Source organism: Phocoena sinus, chromosome 9 (genome assembly GCF_008692025.1).
Source record: "Phocoena sinus isolate mPhoSin1 chromosome 9, mPhoSin1.pri, whole genome shotgun sequence".
Classification (NCBI taxonomy): Eukaryota; Metazoa; Chordata; class Mammalia; order Artiodactyla; family Phocoenidae; genus Phocoena; species Phocoena sinus.
This window is the reverse complement of record NC_045771.1, coordinates 85,700,660-85,726,096: the sequence shown is the minus strand read 5'-3', so window position 1 is coordinate 85,726,096 and position 25,437 is coordinate 85,700,660. Positions and strand designations below refer to the sequence as shown.

General features: G+C 40.2%; 1 protein-coding gene across 1 annotated transcript in view; it reads right to left on the bottom strand.

The window, feature by feature from the left end:
- The window catches only part of MAGI2 (membrane associated guanylate kinase, WW and PDZ domain containing 2), a 1,347,058-nt gene that overhangs the window by 210,268 nt on the left and 1,111,353 nt on the right, over window positions 1-25,437 (bottom strand). The window contains exon 10 of the mRNA XM_032642294.1: window positions 24,212-24,850. Coding sequence (XP_032498185.1) covers window positions 24,212-24,850 — 639 coding nt within the window. The remainder of the gene's footprint in view (window positions 1-24,211; window positions 24,851-25,437) is intronic.

Genomic DNA, 25,437 nt, shown 5'->3' with positions numbered 1-25,437 from the left:
ACTGTTGGGAAGTGTGTAGCTTCAAAAAAACTGGCGAGCAAACTCATGAACTTAATAGACTTTTCTGACAAGAACATATTTGCTAAATAGCTAAACGCTATTAGCTAAATGCTAATAGATGTACATGTGGAAGTAATGTCATATTGCCTGTATCTTCTGTTAAAAGGGTGATCCTTAGTTTATGAAAAAATAGAAGTTAAAGGAAAAGTATGATTGTGTTGCTGGATTTGTATCTATATTTAGAATCGCATTATAATTAGGCTAACAGCAGAGCTTTAATCCATAAGAATAGTATACCAAATTTACTCATTTTGTACCATATATGTGAGCAAGGCTTTCTGGAGCAATAAATTGTCCTCTTGACTATGCCAGGAAAATGATGCATGGACGCTTAACAGAGATCAGCTGACCACCTGGTGGACTAGCTAGCAGTCCACTTATAATTGGTTAAAGGGCACAGGATCTTTCAACCTGGAAGGTACAATGTGTCTTTTTGGGATTCTCCTGATAAATTCCTAAGAGGGATAATGGCAACTCCAATGCCATGACTTAACAGAAAATCTTGACCTGCTGTATTTGTAGGGTTTCCTGGGGAAATGTAGGAGGCTGGGAGAGTCATCCTGGAAGGAGTAACATGTGATCTGAACTCTCAAGGGTAAATAGGAGTTTGAAAAAAAAACATAAAAGAGAAGGGATCTTTCATGTAGGAAAACATAATTTCCTATGATGATGAAGTATAAAACAATAGTTTCATGTTGCTAGGAGAAAATAAATTCCATGAAGGCAGGGATTTCAAATGTTTGTACAGTGCTGTATGACAGAATTTCAAACGGCGCCTGAAACATGGTAGATTCTATTTGTGGAATGAAGAATGTGACATGAAGCTAAAGAGGTTGGTATGGACCAAATGATGAAGGATTTGTATACAAGATAAAGAATTGGTCTTGGTTCTCTAGAGGTCATGGAGAAGCACAGGAGGGCATGAAGAGGAGACATAAAACCATAAAAGTCAATTAAGATCATGTAGGTGGCTGTGGTAGTGTTGAGGCTATAGAGTTATAAAAGAGTTAAAAGCAACAAAATGTGGGAAATCTCAGTTTTTGAGGGATGGACAAAGAAACAGGATTCATTAAAGGAGTCTGAGAAGAAACAAAGAATTGGAAGACAGCTAAGAGAATGGTGCCCTGGAAGCTTGGGGGAGGGGGGAAGAGATTCTGGAAGAAATGAGAAGTATTCATCTGACAAATAGGAAGCCACTGTGAACATGAGAGCATTTTCGGTAGCATGATGGGGACGCAAGCCAGAAAGCAGCAGCTCAAGAGGTTCAGGGAAGGTGAGAAAGCACAGATGTTAAGTAAGGCCGATTCCTCCAAGAATAAAGGTCTTAATTTATGGAATAAGGTGGGATATATGTAAACACATACTTGGATGGTATTTCAAGAAAATTATCTCAGAATGAAAGAAAAGAGAGAGCCATGGCTGAAGGGTAACGTAGAATTAAGAAAAGGTTCTTTATGGGAGAAAATATTTGCGAATGAAGCAACTGACAAAGGATTAATCTCCAAAATACACAAGCAGCTCATGCAGCTCAGTACCAAAAAAACAAACAACCCAATCCAAAAATGGGCAGAAGACCTAAATAGACTTTTCTCCAAAGAAGATATACATAGCGCCAACAAACACATGAAAGGATGCTCAACATCACTAATCATTAGAGAAATGCAAATCAAAACTACAACGATGTACCACCTCACACCGGTCAGAATGGCCATCATCAAAAAATCTACAAACAATAAATGCTGGAGAGAGTGTGGAGAAAAGGGAACCCTCTTGAACTGTTGGTGGGAATCTAAGTTGATAGAGCCACTACAGAGAACAGTACGGAGGTTCCTTAAAAAACTAAAAATAGAACTACCATACAACCCAGTAATCCCACTACCAGGCATATATCCTGAGAAAACCATACTTCAGAAAGAGTCATGTACCACAATGTTCATTGCAGCTCTTTTTACAATAGCCAGGACATGGAAGCAACCTAAGTGTCCACTGACAGATGAATGGATAAAGAAGATGTGGCACATATATACAAGGGTTATTACTCAGCCATAAGAAGAAATGAAACTGAGTTATTTGTAGTGAGGTGGATGGACCTAGAGACTGTCATACAGAATGAAGTAAGTCAGAAAGAGAAAAATAAATACCATATGCTAACACATATATATGGAATCTAAAAAAAAAAAAAAAGGTTCTGAAGAACCTAGGGGCAGGACAGGAATAAAGACACAGACGTAGAGGATGGACTTGAGGACACGGGGAGGGGGAAGGGTAAGCTGGGATAAAGTGAGAGAGTGGCATGGACATATATACACTACCAAATGTAAAATAGATAGCTAGTGGGAAGCAGCTGCACAGCACAGGAAGATCAGCTTGGTGCTTTGTGTCCACCTAGAGGGGGGTGGGATAGGGAGGGTAGGAGGGAGACGAAAGAGGGAGGGGATACGGAGATATATGTATACGTACAGCTGATTCACTTTGTTATACAGCAGAAACTAACACAACATTATAAAGCAATTATACTCCAATAAAAATGTTAAAAAAAAAAAAAAAAAAAAAAAGGTTCTTCAAGTATGGGCTAAATTCCAACAGGTATATAGGTTAAGGGTAAAGTGCCCAAAGAAAAAAAGTTATAGTAGTGTCCATGATAAAGGATATGAATGAAGCAGTTCCCTGAGTGGACAGCAGTGGCTTCCTTCAAGAGCAAGGTGAAGTTGGTGCCTTTGAATAGAGGACCTACACGTTTTCCTTTGAATCCAGAGGTGGAGAAGAAAGGATGGGCCTATATAAGCTAGATTCTCAGGCCTGAGAGAGAAGCAACTAGTACTCTAGGGACAGAGCACATTTTTAACATGATCAGCATAACTTCCTACAAGCACTTGGGATGATGGATGTTAGGTTAGCTTCAGCTAAATATCGATCTAATGAATGTATTTGATAGTATGAATGTTTTCATTTTCACTGGATTTTCTTTATATAGGAGTGGGGATTTATATGCCAAGAGGCAAGGTATTCCATGTGGGATTTAGTAGGCCCCAAAACCCACTTTAGGTTGTTGGCATATGTGGTCTGGGTAGTTTTTTAACATATGAAAAATATACATAGCTAAAATGTAATATTCATCCTAAATTTATAGGCATTTAGCTGAAATGGACTCATCTATGCTTCCCTCACTAAATTTTATTCCGTATTTTAAGTGGAAGTGTCACTCTGGTGCAACTTTTCCAGTAGAAGATGCTTTGTAACATAAAACTGTTTCTGAACTGACATGTATTATAACACTCATTAAAGCCCACTCCACTGGAAATGTAAAACTGATTTATCTAATGCACTACAAAATTCTGCATAAATGTACCACACATTGTGAAATAATGTTAATTGGAAGGAGAAGCAAAACAATACATTTTCTTTAAATTTTAGGGCAATTAGCATAATTCCCATTAATATGGTATAATAACTGCAATTATTTTCCTTTGCTCTTTCTTTATTTTTTTTATTTTGCGGTACGTGGGCCTCTCACTGTTGTGGCCTCTCCCGTTGCGGAGCACAGGCTCCGGACGCGCAGGCTCAGCGGCCATGGCTCACGGGCCCGGCTGCTCCGCGGCATGTGGGATCTTCCCAGACCGGGGCACGAACCTGTGTCCCCTGCATCGGCAGGCGGACTCTCAACCACTGCGCCACCAGGTAAGCCCTCCTTTGCTCTTTTGATAGAATTTATATTCATTAAAAGTCTACATTCATATTCTGAAATATGAAAAAATGAACATGACTTCATAATGTTTTATAGTAGGGTAATGCGGTAGGTGATTTCACTTATTTATTCAACAAGTAAGAGCCTACATGCAGGTGCTGTGATTCAGCTTCACGACAAGATTTTCTAAGTTTACACCGGAATTTTCTTGCACAGAACTTTAACTGCACTCAGTTTGCTTAACTTTCTGCTCTCATGCATAAGCAACTAGTACTCTAGGGACAGAGCACATTTTTAACATGATCAGCATAACTTCCTACATATGATTTATTACACTATAGTGGCAAATAGTGAGGAATGTGTGTGTGGGTATGTGTGTGTGTGTTTTGGTTACTAAGTTTTAAGATTTATAGAAGCAGGGGCATTTGAAACTTACTTGGTAAGTTTATTGTATACGGGTCATTTTTAGAATTGATCTTATAACTTTTTAAAAAAGTCTTAATAAAAAGACCCTAATATTCTCTCCTCCCACATAAAAATAATTTGCATGAACTGACTGAACATATTTTACATCACAGTAAATGTTATCATCCTTCTGTAGCTTCAGAATTGTTGGCTATAACCGTCCTCACTTTTTCCTTCTTTCTTCTGACATTTCTCAAAATCCCACATTCTGCTACTGCCAAGTTTTGTATGAGGGTAGTAAACTTTTGGTCTGTGAGCTCAAGGAAATTACCACAGTGGACTAGAAGGGGGCAGGAAATATATTTACAGATATCACATGAAAAACAAACTACTCTTTAAAGCTCCTTTCTCCTGGGGTCCCCAACTAATGAATGCACGATTACAGCCAAATAAGCCCATGATTCAGAAACACTGACAACTGTAGAGTTTCTGAGATGATATGGATATTACAGATTTTCAATTTATAAGCAGGGAGCTGGTGGCCAGAGAACTGAAGTGACACATTTAAAGTAGCCATGTGAATTAGTAGCACAGATTATACCAGAAACCTGGTATGCTGATTCTAGTTACATGAGCTTCTCATCATCTAATGCCAGGAAGCCTGTATGTTTCTTCTGAGTGAAGATGTAGTATGACAGGTTTTACAGCCATATAACTCACGCAGTTAGTGGGTTAATTTATAGGATTCATCTGTGCTACTCATTAGATTTAAAGTAAGCTCCTTAAGAACACGGGCTTATTTTGTTTACTGGATGTCCCCACATTTAGAACAGCAACTGTGACACTTGTGAAATGAATAAAGAGGAAGAAAGACATTTAGGCAAAGGTTCGGTACATGAGCAAAGAGAAAAGAGGGATGTTAACGTTGCTTTAAAAGCCTAGACAGGCACTTTCCTCGTGGTGCTGGGGTTAAGAACCCGCCTGCCAATGCAGGGGACACGGGTTTGAGCCATGATCCGCGAAGATCCCACATGCCGCAGAGCAACTAAGCCCGTGTGCCAAAACTACTGAGCCTGCACTCTGGAGCTCACGAGACACAACTACTGAAGCCCGCGCTCCTAGAGTCTGTGCTCCACGACAAGAGAAGCCACCGCAATGAGAAGCCTGCGCGCCACAAAGAAGAGTAGCTCCCCGCTCGCCGCAACTAGAGAAAGCCCGTGCGCAGCAACGAAGACCCAATGTACCATTAAAAAAAAAAAAAGCCTAGACAGGAGAAAAAGTTTTGTCCAGTTTTGTACACTCAGGTGCATTATCTGACTCACACATGCATGTTCCTAACTTTGTTTTATGACTGTCCTTCTCCTCCTAATGTCATAACAGAACAAATTAATTTAATGAATATACCTGCCAAGCTCTGAGGAAAAAGTAAGAAATAAGACACAGTCCTTGCATTTGAGGGAAACTGGCTAGTATTTTAAAAATCAGTAGTTTCTCTGATTTGGCATTTCTGTAAATCTCCATTAGAGCAATTATTTATACTGGTGAATGTGGGAATATAAATCTTAATACACCCTTTTTGTAAGCATCCTCAAATTAGTAAATAGGGTAAATAAAAGGTAGATACCAAATCACAATAACTAAGTTATATCTTGTCACATGTAGATTGGATTCACCATCTATAGAACTTCTGCCATTCTTCCATTTATATTTAGAAATGACCTATATATGTGTGTGTGTGTGTGTGTGTGTGTGTGTGTGTGTGGTACACAGGCCTCTCACTGTTGTGGCCTCTCCCGTTGTGGAGCACAGGCTCTGGACGCGCAGGCTCAGCGGCCATGGCTCACGGACCCAGCCACTCCGTGGCATGTGGGATCCTCCCGGACCTGGGCACGAACCCGTGTCCCCTGCATCGGCAGGCGGACTCTCAACCACTGCGCCACCAGGGAAGCCCCAGATATATTTCTAAATAAAACAAATCGATATTTTAAGTCGACTATTTAATTGATGTGTATGAAAGTGTGTATGGGTTAGGGTACAGTGGGGTATTTTTTTGGATGAAAGAGAGTCTGCAGTTTTTAAACTTGTATTTTTAAAGCACTTGAACTTTACGATGACAAGTCGAAAAAGTCAATTGTCTCCACGAATCTCCTGGATACAATGAATGCCACTGCCTCCTTCATAAGCCCTAAATGAAATGAGGTCTAAAATACTAAGAAGTATAACTGCCCCTCCTTTTGGAACCTACCACAGAAGTAGCTTCGACACAGAGCAAATAGGAATGCTAGTCCTTTTGGTGATAAGAAGTTGATCTCATAGGAGTTGAAAGGCAGAAAATAAAGATAATCTAGGGTAATTATGAAAGGAGAAAGTACACTTTCCTTCTTTGGAATATATATAATATCACAGTACACGCAAATAAACGCACTCTACAGGTTCAAATATGAAAGAGGCTTTGTTTTCAAGTGACCAAAACGCTGATGCTGACTCCTCCCCAGTTAGTCAGCCACATCAAAAAACTTTTTAGAGTGTCTTCTCCAGTTCACGTGAAAGGTCATGTGAACCCCAAACATCTGATCCTGTTGCCAAATCCAGTGTTAAATTCTCAGCCGCATCTTACCCAGCGCTTGACACAATTACTCACACCTTCCATCCTGAAACATTTTCCTAAGACTTCTCGTAAGTCACGCTTTAGCCTTTTGCTGCTCACTCCTCTTTATGACTCTAAAGTTGGAGGGTCCCAGGCCTCAGTCCTCAGAACGTTTCTCTTCTTTCCTTATGCTCATTCCCTAGATGTTTTCATTCAGTCTCCATCTTTAAATACCCTCCACAAGCCAGCCATCACCACTTGGAAAGCTAAAAGGCATCCCAAGCTTGGCATGTCCCAGACTGGACTCTTGACTTCCCCTTTAGCCCCCCAAGAGTATTTCCATCCATCATACTCAACTTGTCAGTAAACGGCGCCTCTTTTCTTCCAGTTGCTTGGGGCAAAACTTTACAGCCTTTGATTCCTTTCTTGAATACCCCACACTCCATCCATCAGCAAACCCTACGGCTCTTCCTTTGAGATATATTCAGAATGCTTTCTTATTGCCTCCACTCCTACCATCCTTCTCCAATCTCTTCATCTCTCACTTGGATTGCTGTGAAAGCCAACACACTTGTCTGCCTGCTTCCATCCCTGTCTACCCACAGTTTATTCTCAACACAGCCACCAGAGTGAGTCTCTTAAAATCTTATATCACACCACTCCCCTGCTCAAACACTCCACAGGCTTCCCATTTCACTCAAAAGTAGAATCTGAAGTCCTTTCTATGGCCCATGGCTGCGTGAGACTACATTATCTGCCTCCCTACAGCCCTAACAATCTGCCTGACCTCATCTACTATCACATCTCTTCCCTACTCAGTCTCAGCCACAGGAGCTTCCTTGCTGTTGCTGGTATACATCCAACACACTCCTGCCTCAGACCCTTCCCTCTGCCTGGAACGCTCTTCCCCGGATAGCCACACAGGCTGGCTCCCTTGCTTTCTTTAGATCGTCGCACAGATGTCTTTCCCTGACTACTCTTTCTAAAAGAAACTGTCTTCCTTGCCTGTCATTCTCCTTGCTTTTACTCTGCTTCTCAGTTTTTCTTCATTCTTATCCCTAACATGTATTTCCTTGTTTACTACCTAATTTTCCCGCTAGGAGATAAGCTTCTTGAGGCAGGGACTGTGTTTGCATTACTGACATATTTCTAGCACCTAGACCAGCGCTAGGCACGCAGTAGGTCCTCAACAAATACTTATTAAGTGAATAAATAAATCCTGCATATCTAAGCAAAAGCCATCAAAATTTTCTTTGCATAAAGTCGGGGGAAACTGGCATAATGTAAAACTCACCAATACTGTAGTCGGAAGACACAGATTTGAGTTCTGTTTTTGCTGCTTCTAAGTGGTGTGACATCTCTACAAGTATTCCCACCATCCTGTCTCTCTCACACTAAGGGTCATCTGTGCAACAATGTCCTTACTTGGTGTATAGCTTGTGACATGCATGACACTTCTCACATTATGATGAGGTACCTTGTCATTGATGTTTATTCATATTTCTTATATCTGGGGACCATAAATTGTCCATCCTTCTGTCTACACACACATTCATTGAACTTGGGCCAATTACTTAACACTAGTTTCTTTACCCATGAAAACTGGGTTGAGGAGGGAAACGTGAGGAGACCCTGTGAACTTTAAAACATATACCAGTAGTTGAATGTACCTCAAAAGCCTGAAATGAGTCGTATTACAATATCATGTTACAAAAAAGATTCCATCTCACTTTCATGTAATTGGTAGTTATATGTCCCTGATGTGCATATCAAGGTGCAGACAACATATTAGAAATATCAAGGGCAGAGTATCTACTATATGTGTGACCCCAAACCATTCCCTTATTCCTGGACACACAAGAATACAACATGTCCCAGCCTCTTACGATTAATGGGGCCTGAAACTGAGTTCCGGCCAACTAACTGTAGGAGCAAGTGATAAATACACCTCCCGGGGCTGGCCCCAAAGCCTCTTGCATGATCCTCTATTCTTTTGTTTGCACTTTATCTGCCAGCTGGTTAAAGAGGACCCAGCTGGGGACTTCAAGCTTGGCCTTAGGGCATGGAGATCTACCAGGGAGAAGCCTGGTTCCATGAGCCACACTATGTGGAGGAGAGTTGCCCAGGAAATCTGCGATCCAGGAACATATGCACTGGAAATCATATAAGTGAGAAACAGGCTTTTATTGTGCTAAGCTTCTGAGACCCAAGGCATATTTGTTAATACGGCAACCAGTAAGCCATGGTCATTCACACCTCATGGTGTGGATTTGTTTTCTGTTTGCTGTGTCGTATACACTGTTGTTTTTTCTTTTTTTTAAATATATTTTTTTATCATTGTGTTCTGAAAAATTTATTAATTTTTTATTTTATTTATTTTTGGCTGTGTTGGGTCTTTGCTGCTGCATGTAGGCTTTCTCTAGTTGCAGAGAGCGGGGACTACTCTTTGTTGCGGTGTGCAGGCTTCTCACTGCAGTGGTTTCTCGTTGCGGAGCACAGGTTCTAGGCGTGCAGGCTTCAGCAGTTGTGGCTTGTAGGCTCTAGAGCACAGGCTCAGTAGTTGTGGCGCATGGGCTTAGTTGTTCCGCGGCATGTGGGATATTCCCGGAACAGGGCTCGAACCCATGCCCCTTGCAATGGCAGGTGGATTCTTAACCACTGTGCCACCAGTGAAGTCCCATATATACTGTTTTCTGCTGATATCAAGTGGAACGTTGAATTACATGTTATTGATTGTGGAATATCCACTTTGATTTTCACCTAATCTCTGGATAACACTATTTTCAAATAACCAGTGCTTTTCTCTCTCTCAGAAATATTCCTGTAACAGATCCTTATTATTGGTGAGTATTGACTCTCTCTTATTTTAGATAAAATCTCTTTTGATGACCTCTTAAGTATTTTGTTGTTGTGGTGGTTCTAAGTGCTTCTTTAAAAGTATCTTTTATAACTTTAACTAACTAGCTGCTTACATATTTCTCCAAACAAGTAGTGACACGAAATAAACACCAAAATATTTGGGGTAAAGGTGCATGATATTTGCAACTTAGTCTTAAATGGTTCAGAAACGCACATTCACCCATGCACACACATACACACATACACTGGGGCAGAATGTTAATAGCAATGTGGGTAAGTGGTATTCAATGTTCTGTATTCTACACTCAGAATTTTTATGTGAATTTGAAACTACTTCTAAACCAAACAATTTTTTTTTAGAAAAAACTGTTAGCATTATTAAAAATGTCAATACTTCTTATAGCTTTGTTTTTAACATTTTCTCTGTGCAGTTTAAAACTCGTTATACAATATTTTTAATAACATGCTTTTTGAACTTTTGAAACAGGAGTCCTCTACATAGACATAATTCTCTGTGCCCATGATTTTTATGCTTTGCCCTCAAACAAAGTTCTGATATAGTCTATGCTGCTTCTCAAATACTCTGAATTCTATTTGAATGTAAAACAAAGAGAAAATGTGCATTACTGATACTATTTATTATTATATTGTCAGCATGAGAAGGGAATATTCTGATCTAGTGAAAACTTTTGGTAGCATGTTTTCTAGAAATAAGAAAAAATTTCAAATATTAATCAACTGTAACTTATGTGAGGTTCACAAATTAAGTAGGGAACTTTGTTGCATTTTAATATAAATAATAGTACAATGACAAGGATTGATTAGTAGTCACGCTGGAGTTGCTTTATTCCAGACATCAAATAACAGCCTCCTTGGGTAGAAAGTGTAATGATTCCCTATTGCATAGTAGACTGAGCATCTGCCAACAAATTATTTATAAATAAACTAATATGTTTCTTGAACCACTGAAACAGGAGAACTATTAGCCAACCTAATCAAGAAAACAGCACCTATAAGACATGAGAATAATAGAGATATTCTTAGGTCAAGGGGAAAATGGAAGAAAAAAATGAGAGGATACTTGATTCAATTCTATTTAAATACATTTGAAAACATGAATAAAAGAGACAATTTTGTAGGCTATAATATAAATTATAAAATCCAAGTCCAGCCAAGACAGAAACTCTAAGAAGATGAGTTACTATGGAAGAAATCGAGAAAGCTGTAAAAGGTTATCCCTCCCCTTACCAAACCAAACCCACGAGAACTAGGTAATTTCCAAGGTGTATTATATCATAACCTCAAGGAACAGATAACTTCAACGTTACTTAAATCGTTTGAAGCAGAGAGAGACGGAAAGCTACTGATTGATTTTATGACACCAGCATAACTTTGAGCAAATCAGAACAAAACAAGATCCAAGAAAGAAAACTTGGGACCAATCTCATTTATTGATGTTGATGCAAAATTATATATAAACAAATAGAAACTAGGGACACCTTATAAGCATAATATAGTTTATTCCAGGAATGAAAGGATAGTTCAATAATAATAAAACTCTTAATGTGATTTATCACGGTGATAAATCAAAGGAGAAAATAATGATCATCTCCATAGATGCCTTTTTGGCTTTTGATAAAATTCTTTACCCATTTTTGATAAAGATTCTTAATAAAATAGGAATTGAAGGGTACTTCCTTAACATGATAAATAAAAGTCAGTACTGTGTTTGTATAAAATGAGACAGTTTTCATTTAAGCCAGGAATAAGATAGGAATTTCTATAATCCCCACTATTAATCAACAATGTTCAGGATATAACAGTCAAATGTATTAAATAAGACAAATCAGAGGTATACAAATAGGAAGGGAGAAGGCAAAGTGACTGTAATTTGTAGGTGGTATGATTATATGCCCCCATATCCTATGAAATGAACTGAATAAAATATAAGAAACATTAAGATAACCCAGTAAAGTCGCTGGTGATAAAATTAATATTCAAGAATAAAACTCCATGGGGATAAGGAGATAAGCGACAAATACACAAAGGACATATTTATGTCAGCATTTATTGTTTTGTCACCCTCCAAAGGAATGTCAACTCCATGGGAAAAAGCATGTGCTTTATTTTGTTTATTGCTTTACCTCCAGTGACAAAAAAAAAATGCCTGGTACATAGTAGGCACTCAAGAAATGTTTGTTGAGGACCTCCCTGGTTACTCAGTGGTTAAGAATCAGCCTGCCAGTACAGGGGACATGGGTCTGAGCCCTGGTCCAGGAAGATTCCACATGCTGTGGAGCAACTAAGTCCCTGTGCCACAACTACTGAGCCTGCGCTCTAGAGCCCACGAGCTGCAACTACTGAGCCCATGTGCCACAACTACTGGAGCCTGCATGCCTAGAGCCCATGCTCTGCAACAAGAGAAGCCACCGCAATGAGAAGCCTGCGCACTGCAACAAAGAGTAGCCCCCGCTCTCTGCAACTAGAGAAAAGTCCACGGGCAGCAAAAAAGACCCGATGCAGCCAAAAAAAAAAAAAAAATTAATTAATAAAAAATTTTAAAAAGAAATATTTGTTGAAATAAGGAATGAATCTATAATATAGATTTACTCTCTTGTACAGATACCTCACTTTTTTTTTTTTTTTTTTTTGCGGTACGCGGGCCTCTCACTGCTGTGGCCTCTCCCGTTGTGGAGCACAGGCTCCAGACGTGCAGGCTCAGTGGCCATGACTCACGGTCCCAGCCACTCCAGGGCATGTGGGATCTTCCCGGACCGGGGCACGAACCCATGTCCCCTGCATCGGCAGGCGGACTCTCAACCACTGTGCCACCAGGGAAGCCCAACCTCACTTTTTAATAATAGATTAAAAATGAAAGCAACTAAAATATCCATTAGTTATGATTAAATAAGCTATTAAAAATAATGAGGTATATTTCTGAACTAATATATAAAGCCCTCTAAGATAAACTGTTAAGTTAAAAAAAGAAAGGCACTGGGCCATAATACAAGTCTTGACACATTTAAAAGGACTGAAATCACACAAAATACGTTCTCCTCCAAGGAAAAATTATTAGAAATCCACAGAAAAGTACTGGGAAATCCCACATGTCTGAAAAATAAACAACTCATTTCTAAGTAACCTATGGATTAAAAAAGAAACCACAACAGAAATACGAAGATATCTTGAGCTGAATAAAAAAGAAAACACACAATATAAAAATTTATGGAATTCAGCTAATGAATTGTTTACAGTGAAATTTATAGCTTTAAATGCTTTTATTAGAGAGAACTAGAGTCATTACTCTAAGCTTTCACCTCAGGATGACAGAAGAGGCAAGGTAATTCAAACACAAAACAAGCAGAGGAGAGGAAATTACAAAGATCAAAGTAGAAATAATTGAAATAGAAAACAGAAAAACAACGAAGCCAAAAGTTGGTTCTCAAAAAGGAATTTTATAAAATTTTGTTAAAAACCTTATTCTAACAAATTTGACAATTTAGATGAATTGTAAAAATTCCTAGATATACATAAAACACCAAAACTGATTCAAGAAGAAACAGAAAATTAGAATAGACCTAAATCAAGAAAATAAATTTAATTAGTAACTAAAAATCACTCTATGAGCAAAAATCCAGCCTAGATGTCTTCATTGGTGAGTTCTATCAGAACTGTTAAGGGGGAAATAATATCAATCTTACACAAACTCTGAAAATAGAGTGAGAGGGAGAGGCCAATGTTACCCTGACAAAAAGCCAGACAGACTACACGAAAAGAAAATTATAGAACACCTCCGCCAACAGGTTCAAAAGTCTTAACAAAATATAAGCAAAGAGAATCTAGCAACGTACAAAAAGAATTCTACACCATGACCAAGTGGGGTTATCCCAGGAATGCAAAAGTAGTTTAATATTTAAAAATCATGTAAAGCACTATATTAATGAAGGACAACACTAAATGATCATCTCAATAGTTGCAGAAAAAAATTTGATGAAAGCCAAGACATATTGATTATTAAGATTCTCAACAATTTAAGAGTAGAAGGTGGGAATTTTCTCAACCTGGTAAAAGGCATATGTTGGGCTGCACCCCGCAGGCCTACAAGGCCAGTGCCTGTCCAGCTTTATGACCGAAGAAACAGACTGGAGTCAGGAACAGAGACATCAATGGTTTAATGGACTGGGGAGCAAGGTTCTGGAGTGACACCCCACCGTGTGCGGCGGGTGGTAGGCAGGATGCAGTGGGGTCTTCGCTTGGGGGAGATTACCAGTTATAGGGGAATTGATGTCAGGTGGGCTCATTAGTTACCAGGGAAACCAGCAGAGGGGCCCGCCCCTCAGCACCCCTTTGATAAGAAAGGTCACCAGCTGGGGCCTGGGGCAAGTACATAGGAAGGTCAGTCATGTGTGTAGGGTTTAGGTGAAGCAGGCACTGGTCGGGCCGGGGATGTCCAGAGAGCAAGAGACCAGACATCTTGAGTGGCCTGAACATACGCTCCACCCCTACATATCCGGCACGACCCTTACAATCTTGGTCCGCCCTTCTTCTGAGATATCCCTGGGGTCACATATGTAGGGGGCACTGTAACCAGATACCACAAACACAATACAGACAACAGCAGCCAGAGAGGCTCAAGAGTAAGCTACCTATTATGCTCAGAACAGTGAACAGTCATTTGCCAGGATGTGGGCAAACTTTGGAGCCAAGCGCTTAATGGGTCAATGTAAAGGGAGTCAATAGCAGCAGTGCCCTGTCCAGTTATCAGGAAGGTAAGGCCACCCCTGGTTTTCACAAACCCAGAGCCACCCCCCACAGGGAGGGGTAGGCTCGGCTTTAAAATGAACATTCTGGGGCTTCCCTGGTGGCGCAGTGGTTGAGAGTCCGCCTGCCGATGCAGGAGACACGGGTTCGTGCCCTGGTCCGGGAAGATCCCACATGCCGCGGAGCAGCTGGGCCCGTGAGCCATGGCCACTGAGCCTGTGCGTCTGGATCCTGTGGTCCGCAATGGGAGAGGCCACAGCAGTGAGAGGCCTGCGTACCGCAAAAAAACCCCCAAAAAAACCCCACAAAAAAACGAACATTCTGGTGGCCTAGCCAGGAGTCAGCAGTCACAGTAGAGTCTGCCACCCCATGTTATGTAGGGTGCCTTTAGGAGTGGACCCATTAGGTCTTTCCAAACAAAAGACAGTTAATCCCACTAGTTGGACTTTGGTGTCCAGAAGCCTGGACTTGGGTGTCCAGAAGCCAGCCTATTCTATTCCACACAACATAGCCCAGTGGTGCTCATGGGCAGCCAGTTGTACAGGAATGTTTACTGTCAGAGGTCCTTCTGATGTATGGGCATGTGGGACAGGAAGATGGTGAGTCTTTTGCCCCATTGCCATAGTCAGAATAGCCGAGTCAATTTTTCATGGAAGTCTAGAGGAGTACAACAATGGGATCTCACCGTAGACCCAGCAATTAACAGACTCATTTTCACAGTGAGGCTAGTGTTGTTACTCAGTCCTTGAATAAATTTCCTTCGCTCAGGATAGGGATGAAATGTAAGACATCTAATAGGCGCAACACAGAGAAGATCATAACCAAAATACAAGCAGAAACCACATCTGAGGTAATACCACACCCGCCTGTGGTTTCTGTCCTGGTCTGCAATACAGTTCAAATAACTCAAGTTTTCAGTAATACCACATATACAATGGCCACCTAGTTTTACCTTGGATATCTGAACAACAGCTATTTCATTTTGACTTTCAAATGCATTCCCTTCCTCAATGGCCAAAGCAGATGTACAATGCCTATCTGAAAGACCACAAAACAGGCTACTCTGGTCGGTAAAATTTAAGTTAAACCATGTATAAGCCTTCGGACTTCCCCATACTTCAATGTGTGCAGATTTTCCCATCATTTCCCCTTTCGATTTCAAATCTTTCAATAGAAAGTACTGATGAACAAAATATCCTTCCCTCGCTGCTGGGCGCTAGCTGCTACCCCAGGTGCAGATCATGTCCCTAGATGCCAGGCCTCCTTTATATTGGCCTAGTCATTCGAGTTGGGGGAGCACTAATCAGATCACGTGAAAAGGCTCAGAGGGATGTTGATGGGGAAACACTTAACAGGCTATACATTTTATCACTTATCCCCAACTGTCACACAAGCACTGAACACGTGCTTTTAGCAACAGACTTAAAGCAAGCAGTGTCACACTTCATGAGTAGTTATACTCTGAGACAATTTCACTAGATACTTTTCTTTCCATCCAGAACATCAGGGCAAAAGTATGGCTAGCACAATAACATTGATAAGTACAGACCTCAATCAAAAGAACCAGAATTTAATATCCATTGAAACATAATATTGTTCTCTCTAAAATTAGCCTCATATCCACCAAACACAGCCAAATCAAGACTAATTTGTCTGCAAAACAAGTTTGGTCAATCGACCTTATAGGCTCCTCCAAACTGGCTGAGGGGGGCTGAGGGGGGCTCAGGAGCTCAGATTGAATTCCCAAAAGGTCTCCCAAGGCCAGGAAAGCCATGCCAAAGCCCTGCTATCAGCCTCTGCCTTGGTGGATTTTTCTCTTCTATAAGTCCCCAGAACATTGAGATCCCTGCACATGTCAGGAGACAGTCTTTTCCATTTTCCTGATAAGGCTGCTCAGAACCCAGGAGTCTCTAATTTCTGGAGAGACCAGGCAGAGAGAAAAGGAAAATGCTTCAATTCTACCCACAGGTGTAGTTTACCAAATTGCTAAATCATAACCAACTTGAGGGGAAGGGCTTCCCTGTATCTGGAAAACACAGATCAAAACCAGTAACATTCCAGACAAAACCCATAAAAATTATAACCATATTCACCAGTTCACTCAGTGACCAATCCTTTTTTTTAACTTTTCATGAAGCCATCAGGTCTTCCATTAGGATTCTTTAAGTTCTTACCCAGTTCAGCAATATAATCTGAAATTTACCACGGACCTGTTATTGTCAAAAGGTCCTTCCTATGAATCTTCTTGAAGATGAGGCACTTTTGCAAAAGCATCAGAGTAAAACAATAACTGTCTATAAAAGACAAAAGACTTAAAAAGACACCTGGGGCTTCCCTGGTGGCGCAGTGGTTGAGAGTCCGCCTGCCGATGCAGGGGACACGGGTTCGTTCCCTGGTACGGGAAGATCCCACATGCCGCGGAGCGGCCGGGCCCGTGAGCCACGGCCGCTGAGCCTGCGCGTCCGGAGCCTGTGCTCCGCAACGGGAGAGGCCACAACAGTGAGAGGCCCGCTTACCGCAAAAAAAAAAAAAAAAAAAAAAAAAGACACCTGATTAAGCACCTGATTACAATGTACTCAATAAAGAAACTTGTTTACTATAACTAGAATTGTGACTGATTATACTCTTAACCCTTAAAAACCTTAATCTCTGGCAAAAACCAAGAAGCAAGTAACTGCATTTCTGACTGGAAAATTTCGTGCATTAGTTTTCCTCTCCTAAGCAGGTAAAGGTAGTAAACTGAGACCTGCTCAGCGTTTAATGTTCCGATATTTTATCCTATTTGAAATGACCCTTGAATTCTCTTCTTTCAACTTTAGTTTCAAGTTACCAAAATCTGGAGAGACTATTTTAGATAGATATTCCCAAAACGTAATTATTTCTATAGAGTTTAACTAAAAGCTTTTTCTCCTTTACTCTTAGAGATCACAGAAGATTAAAGTTCCAGAGAGGCCAGGTGGATCATTTGCATCTCAAAGGCACCAGAGAAATACAAAAGAGAAATTCCTTCTAGAAAGCTAGCTTAACCAATTACAAAAGGCGCACTTTGATACAATAGCAGAGGCATTAGAGGCCACTGTTCTCTAGATCTCTTGGCAGCCCCCATTCATCAAGGACAGCCACCATAAGACCCATATACTAGTAGATAGCCACCCCAGGATTTCCCCAAGTTTCGGGCTCACCCCTGGAAATTTTGGGCTCTGCATGTTAGTGGACGGCCACCTCAGGACTACTCCCGCAACTTTCCATCCCCCATTCTGCATTTCCCTACGTCTCGGCGCTCCCGGGAGTTTCCTCAGTCTCCTGGCTGGCTCTGCCAATTGTTGGGCTGTACCCGCAAGCCTACAAGGCGTGTGCTTGCCCAGCTTTAAGACTGAAGAAAGAGTCTGGGGTCTGCAACAGAGACATCAATGGTTTAATGGATGGGGGAACTTACACTCAGAAGTAGGGTCCTGAAGCAACACCTCAACGGTCTTCTTCACTCACAGGGTCAGGGGGAAGGGGAGGTTACCACTTATAGGGGAATTGATGTCAGGTGGGCTCATTAGTTACCAGGGAAACCAGCAAGGGGCACGCCCCTCACCACCCCTTTGATAAGAACAATCACCAGCTGGCGCCTGGGGCAAGTATATGGGAAGGTTAGTCAGGTGTGTAGGGTTTAGGTGAAGCAGGCACTGGTTGAGCAAGGGATGTCCAGAGAGCAAGAGAACAGCCATCTTGAGTGGCCTGATCATACAGCATATAAAAATTACATCAGGGGCTTCCCTGGTGGCGCAGTGGTTGGGAGTCCGCCTGCCGATGCAGGGGACACGGGTTCGTGCCCCAGTCCGGGAAGATCCTACATGCCGCGGAGCGGCTAGGCCCGTGAGCAATGGCCGCTGAGCCTGCGCTTCCGGGGCCTGTGCTCCGCAGCGGGAGAGGCCAGGGCACAACAATGAGAGGCCCGCGTACCGCAAAAAAAAAAAAAAAAAAAAAAATTACATCAAAAAAATCATACTAAATGGTTAAAGGCTAATACCTTCCCACTAAAATTGGCAATAAGGCAAGGGTGTCCCCTCATAATTATTTCTATTTGACATCATACTTGAGGTTCCAGCTAGTGTAATAAAGCACAGAAAAGGAATCAAAGACATACAGCTTGGAAAGAAAGAAAATAAAGCTCTACTACTAGATGACATAATAGTCTATGTAGAAAATCTGATGGAATTTACAAAAAAAGAAAAAGCCCCCAGAACTGAGTGTAACAGGGTTACAGTGTACAAGATCAAAACCAAAAATCATATGTATTTCTATATATTAGCAATAAACAATCTGAAAATGACAATCTGAAAATGGACAATGTTCCATTCACATTCACAATATTATCAAGAAGAATAAAATTGCTAGAAATAAGTTTAACAGAAGAAGTACAAGATCTCTACATTAAGAACTACAAACCATTGCTGAGAGAAATTAAAGGAGATTCAAAAAAATATTTGCAAATCATTTATCTTCTAAGAGACTTGTAATCAGAATGTAAAAAGGACTTTTACAACTTAATAAGAAGACAACAAACAGCTTAATAAATATATAAATGGGCAAAATATTGAGTAGGCATGTCACCAAAGAAGAAATATACCATATTTATAAATGGAGAGATTCAACTTGGCAATTCTCCAAAAATTGTTCTATAGATTGAATGCAACATCAGAATCTCAGCAGGCCTTTTACTTAAAAATATAATTAAAAAGTTGATCCTAAAATTTATATGGAAATGCAAAGGACCTAGAATAACCAAAATAATTTTGAAAAAGGAGACAAAAGTTGGAGGATTCATACTACTTGATTTCAAGACTTAATATAAAGCTAATTTAGAGAGTGTGGTATGACAATGAGGATAGACATATAGGTCAATGGAAGAGAACAGAGTCTAGAAATAAACCTTCACATTTATGCAAATTCGGTTTTGACAAATTGCCAAGGCAATCCAAGCGGAAAGGATTTTTTTTTAAACAAATAGTGCTAGAAAAATTGGATGTCCAAATGCAACCAAATGCACTTAGATCCTTACCTTACACTATGCTCAAAAATGATCTTGAAATAGTTTATAGGCCTAAATATCGGAGATAAAACTATAGAACTTGTAGAAGAAAGCAGGAAAAACTTTGTCATCTTGGATTAGGGAAAGACTTCTTAGATCTAACACAAAAGAATGATTCATATAAGAAAATACTGATAAATTGGACTTCATCAAAATTAAGAACTTTTGTGCTTCAAAAGGAAGCATTAAGAAAATGAAAAGACAAGCCACAGACTGGGAGAAGATAATTGCAAATCATTTATCTTTTAAAAGACTTGTAATCAGAATGTAAAAAGGACTTTAACAATTTAATAGGAAGACGACAAACAGCTTAATAAATATACAAACGGGCAAAATATTGAGTAGGCATGTCACCAAAGAAGATAATTAACGCTAATAAACATATGAATACATGCCATGGTAAACACATGAAAAAATTAGAGAAATGTAAATTAAAACCACAAAAAGGCATCATTATACAGGCGCTAAAATGGCTATAATCAAAACGACTAGCTATACCAAGTATGGGCAACAATGGGCAGAAACTGGAAACCTCACACATCGCTAGTGGGAACGTAAAATGGTATAGCCATTTTGGAAAACATTCTAGCTACTTCTGAACAATTTAACTATGCACTTATCATATAACCCAACTGTACCACTCCACTCCTACCACTCCACTCCTATCTACTCAAGAAAAGTGAAAAGGTATGCACACACAAACACTTATATCCAAATATTCACAGCAATGTTATTTATGAATGCCAAAACCTGGAAACAACTCAAATGTCCATGCACTGGTAAACGGATTAAAAAAAAAAAAAAAATGTGGTACCCATACAAGGGAATACTACTCAGCAATAAAACGAAACAAACTACTCATACATGCACCTGCATGGGTAGATCTCAGCAGCGTTATGTTCAGTAAAACACTGCATACTGTATGATTCCATTTACAAACATTTCTAGAAAGGCAAAACTATCCAGAAAGAATGTTAGTGATTATCTGAGGGCTAAAGGAATTGGGATGATGGATGTTCTAAGGATTATGGTGATTGCTGCATAACTATATCATTTTAGCAAAACTTATTGACGTATATAATTATAATTGGTGAATTCTATGGTATGTAAATAATCCCACAATGATGCTTCTTAAAGGATAAAACACACCCTAATAACCAAGATATTCAGAGCAAGATGTGTATGTATAATATCATTCCATTTATGTTAAACATACTACATATATACATGCTAGTTAAGGCTACAAAATTTCTAGAAATGTGTGTATACAAACAATATGTTTGCCTCTAGGAAAAGGACTGGAATCCTGGAAAAGGAGAGATAATTACTTTTCATTGTATACCTTCTGACACTATTTGTTTGAAAAAATTAAACCACATAATCACTTTATAAATAAAAAAATCCTAGTAAATAATTTAAAACAACCATAATCCAGACACAAAGACCCGGGTGTATGAATTTGCTCTTGAAGATTTATGCTTATCTGAGTGAGGCCATAAGCACTTATGAGTAGCCTATAATAAGATAATCAAGGTGAATTTCATCACAAAAACATGGTGTTAGTTCCTATTAATTTCAGAGAGCTGACTACAAATTGTGGGAATCCGGGAAAACATGAGAGGATTTGACTAGAAATACTTTAAGCATTACAGGGTACTACATTCTGCAATTCTACACTAGCCACAAAATGCAAACAAATTCCTTGTCCCCAAACACAAACAAACTGCAACCAAAACTTTGAATACTCGATTTCTATACCTGTCTGCAAAAATACTGAATCACTATGCTGTACACCTGAAACTAACACAATACTGTAAATCAACTCTACCTTAATAAAAACAAACAAACGAACAACAAAAAAAACTTTGAATACTTGGGGATTAAATGGGGGTGGGATAGAGTGGAGGGAAAAGAAGCAAGAACAGGGTAATCTAGCTGATAGCAGGCAGACAGAAATGTTTTCAGGAAAGGTAAAATGGCAATAATATAAATACATATTATATATATATATATATATATGAAAAAACGATATCAGAATACTTTTTTTCTGCTACATCATGCCTTTAAAAAAGGTATTATATATAAAAAATGCCCAAACTTGTTTCTATGAATCATACAGTGGATACTGCAAAGTGATTTTCAGTTATACCGTTTAATATCAAGAACCTGTTCCAAAGATTTGATTTTCGATTGCACATTAAGACGATACGGCAGGGGCTTCCCTGGTGGTGCAGTGGTTGAGAGTCCGCCTGCCGATGCAGGGGACACGGGCTTGTGCCCCGGTCCGGGAAGATCCCACATGCCGCGGAGCGGCTGGGCCCGTGAGCCATGGCCGCTGAGCCTGCACGTCCGGAGCCTGTGCTCCGCAACGGGAGAGGCCACAACAGTGAGAGGCCCGTGTACCGCAAAAAAAAAAAAAAAAAAAAAAAACGGAAGAAGATACGGCTATTTAATTAAGGATATTTGTTTTAATCTTAAGCAATGGGTGAAAGTAAAATACACTGTCAATATTTAATTATCAAGATTCAAGTACTATTTTGTAATAATGCTTGAAGGTCACATTTAAGACTTCTGCTATCATATTAATTTCTTTTTTTTAAGATAGGAACATAGTACTTTGTATAGTGTTGCTCATAAATGCCTAGTATTTGGTGTCCATTTTCACACAAAAATCAATAATGTAAATACTTCCTTGAAGGGAAAACACCTGCAGAGAGGGCCAAATACATCATAAAAGGTGCTTCTTTCAGCTTTGACTGCTTTCACTTGCATTTCAAACTGACAGAGCTTTCACCCTGTTTTTAGTTCTTTGAATAGACAATCACATATGTTTGCCACACGTGTGCTCTTCACGCACAAGTTCCTCGCAGTACTGCTCCTTCTGACGCATCCCTGCTGTAGCTTTGGTGCTAATCTACACTCAACAGACATTTAAAGAGCACCTATGCGGCCCATTATACTAAGAACATTCCATCAGGTTAGGTAGTATTATCATCCCAATATAACAGATGAGACATCTGAAGCTCATGGACTAAGTGTCTTAAGTCCCCAAATTGGTAAGCAGAAAACCAGGACTTAGCCTGAGCCCTTTCATTTATACCCTGTTTTCAAGTATTCTCTCTATCTGTGACCGTTCCCTCCTTTCTCTCCCTAGTTTCACTGATAGTCAAGAGCAGAGTAGGAAAGAAATGAAGGAGGTAGCCTCTGCTTAGCCCCATTCCCTTCCCCACAGAGCAGGTGGAAGGGAAGAAACACCTCCAGGGCTCAGAGGTCCTACCACAGTCCTCACTGCTCTCAGTTCCATACTTCACCTGGAACACCCAGCCCAGAACTTCAGCCCCAAGCCTGTTCCATAGCTTTCTTCCCAGGGTACAGAAGGCACTATGGGTAATTATTATTATATTTTTAATATATATATATTTTAAACAAGTTTCTTTTTTTTTAAATTTTATTTATTTATTTTTGGCTGTGTTGGGTCTTCGTTTCTGCACGAGGGCTTTCTCTAGTTGCGGGGAGTGGGGGGACCACTCTTCATCACGGTGCACGGGCCTCTCATTGTCGCGGGCTCTCTTGTTGCAGAGCACAAGCTCCAGACGCGCAGGCTCAGTAGTTGTGGCTCACGGGCCTAGTTGCTCCGCGGCATGTGGGATCTTCCCAGACCAGGGCTCAAACCCGTGTCCCCTGCATTGGCAGGCAGATTCTCAACCACTCTGCCACCAGGGAAGCCCTATGGGTAATGATTGATGGAGCATCCTGTAGTAATAGAAGTGTCCTGAGCAATGCTATTTACAACTCTGAAATGATTTTTCTATGGAGACACAGCTCCCACTGGTCCTTATGGGGGTTATCAAGACTGTTCTTGAGCTTGGAAGGAGTTGAACCAGCTTCCACATGCTAGCCTGCAAACCTATGCACAGCTCAGAGTATCACTTCCTTGGGAAAAATCAGCTTTCTTAATTAAGTCAATGGAAACCAGTTCAAAGCCGCCACAACTGAAACATTAGTGAACTTTTGGAATACAACCCACTCATACTCGGGAATTCAACCGTTACCCTCTCAGCTCACAGCCATATATATATATTTTTTACCCCCTTTGGCCATGTCGCACGGCCTGCGGGATCTTAGTTCCCCAACCAGGAATTGAAACTACACCCTCAGCAGTGAAAGCTCAGAGTCCTAACCACTGGGCCGCCAGGGAATTCCCCACAGCAATATATATTTGTAAGACTGAAAACACTATTTTTATTGTGCTTAATATAACATAGGAAAAGATACATTCTCAAAATTAAAAAGCACAGCTTCCTGGACTCATGTTTTTCTTTCTTACTTACCGTTTTACCTTCATTTTTTAAAGTATGATTTCACAGACTTGTGGTTGCCAAGGGGGAGGGGAGGTGAGGGAGGGATGGATTGGGAGTCTGGGATTAGCAGACACAATCTACTATATATAGAATGGAAAAACAACAAGGTCCCACTGTATAGCACAGGGAACTATATTCAATGTCCTGTGATAAACCATAATGGAAAAGAATGTGAAAAAGAATACACACACACACACACACACGCACACACACATCTGAATCACTTTGCTGTACAGCAGAAATCAACGCAACATTTGTAAATCAACTATACTCAATAAAGTTAAAAAAATAAAAATTAAAATTAAAAAAGTACCATTTCATTCAACTCCAGAGAAACTTCCATTTTTTGATATTATTGTAAAGGTTCTACTACTTCACCTGCATACTGATTGCTGAGCCAGTGTTTATCTTACCTCCTCGATGGATAATCAAAGAAGTCTCGCTTCCAATGGGACAGTCCTTAAGTATATCCACTACTTCCGTATGGCTCAGGTTCTGTACATTCTGCTGGTTGATCTCAACAATGAGGTCGCCTTCACACAGGCCAGGGCATCCCTGAATGTCAAGTATTTGTTTCACCCGCTGTCCTGTAGGACTGTCTGCAATGGTGAAGCCAAAGCCCTGGGCACCTTTCACAATGGTTAAGGTCATAAGTTCAGCTTGGGTGGCCCCAGATGAAGCCATAGATACATTGTCGTCATGGACAGGTGGTGGATACGTGCTATCTAGCTGACCATCAGCTGGCATTGAGTGCAAAGTATGAGGCGGCCGATCTGTTATATCTGGAACCGACTGTGAGGTCCGAGAAATGTATTCCAAATATGTTTCATAGTTATGTCTTCCATTGACCATCACTGGAGGTGGCCTCTCCATTATTGCAAGGGGTGGCACCATGCTGTTAGCAGGATCTTCAGGATCAAAGGGCAAAGGGTAGCCACGACACAACACTAAGTTGACACTCTGACCAATAGGAACAGACTGGAAAAGTTTGACTACATCTGCATGAGTGTGTCCAAGGACACAAACTTCATTAATATAGACAATGACATCACCTGCAAGGGAAAAAAAGAAAGAGATTGACAACATGAGGTAAGTTCAATTAACGCTGACATAGAGAAATGGAATTATTTATGAGACTAGTGAAAGACGTGCTCTGTTTCTCAGTAAGCAGTGAGAAGATCAATTAGAATAGTATTTAAATTCCCTGTAGGTGGCTCAAGGTTACAACAGGTCTGCCAACAAATATAGTGATTAAATGCTGGAAAAAAATGCTATTTGGTTATTCCTGAAGTTCAGAAACAACTCCATATTCAGAAAGAAAAGTTTAGAATTTATACCTTGAAGAAGCACACATTCTATGCTTCTTTTTCATCTTCAGGGCAAATCAGTTAATAGAATTTTCAGAAGTTTTCAGAAATTTCAGAATTTGAGAAGTGGTAGTCATAAGTTTTAGATGAAGAACAAAGCCCAGTATATGGGTTTTTTGCTCTCACTTGTCTGAGTCAACTGTCTTTTTTTTTCCTTTTTACGGAAGAGGAAAATATTTTGCCCATTTTATCTCTCTATAGCAAAGTGTAATTGCAAAGGTTCCATGTACACACAAGTAAAGATCAAGAGAACAGATTAGGGGATCAGCGAT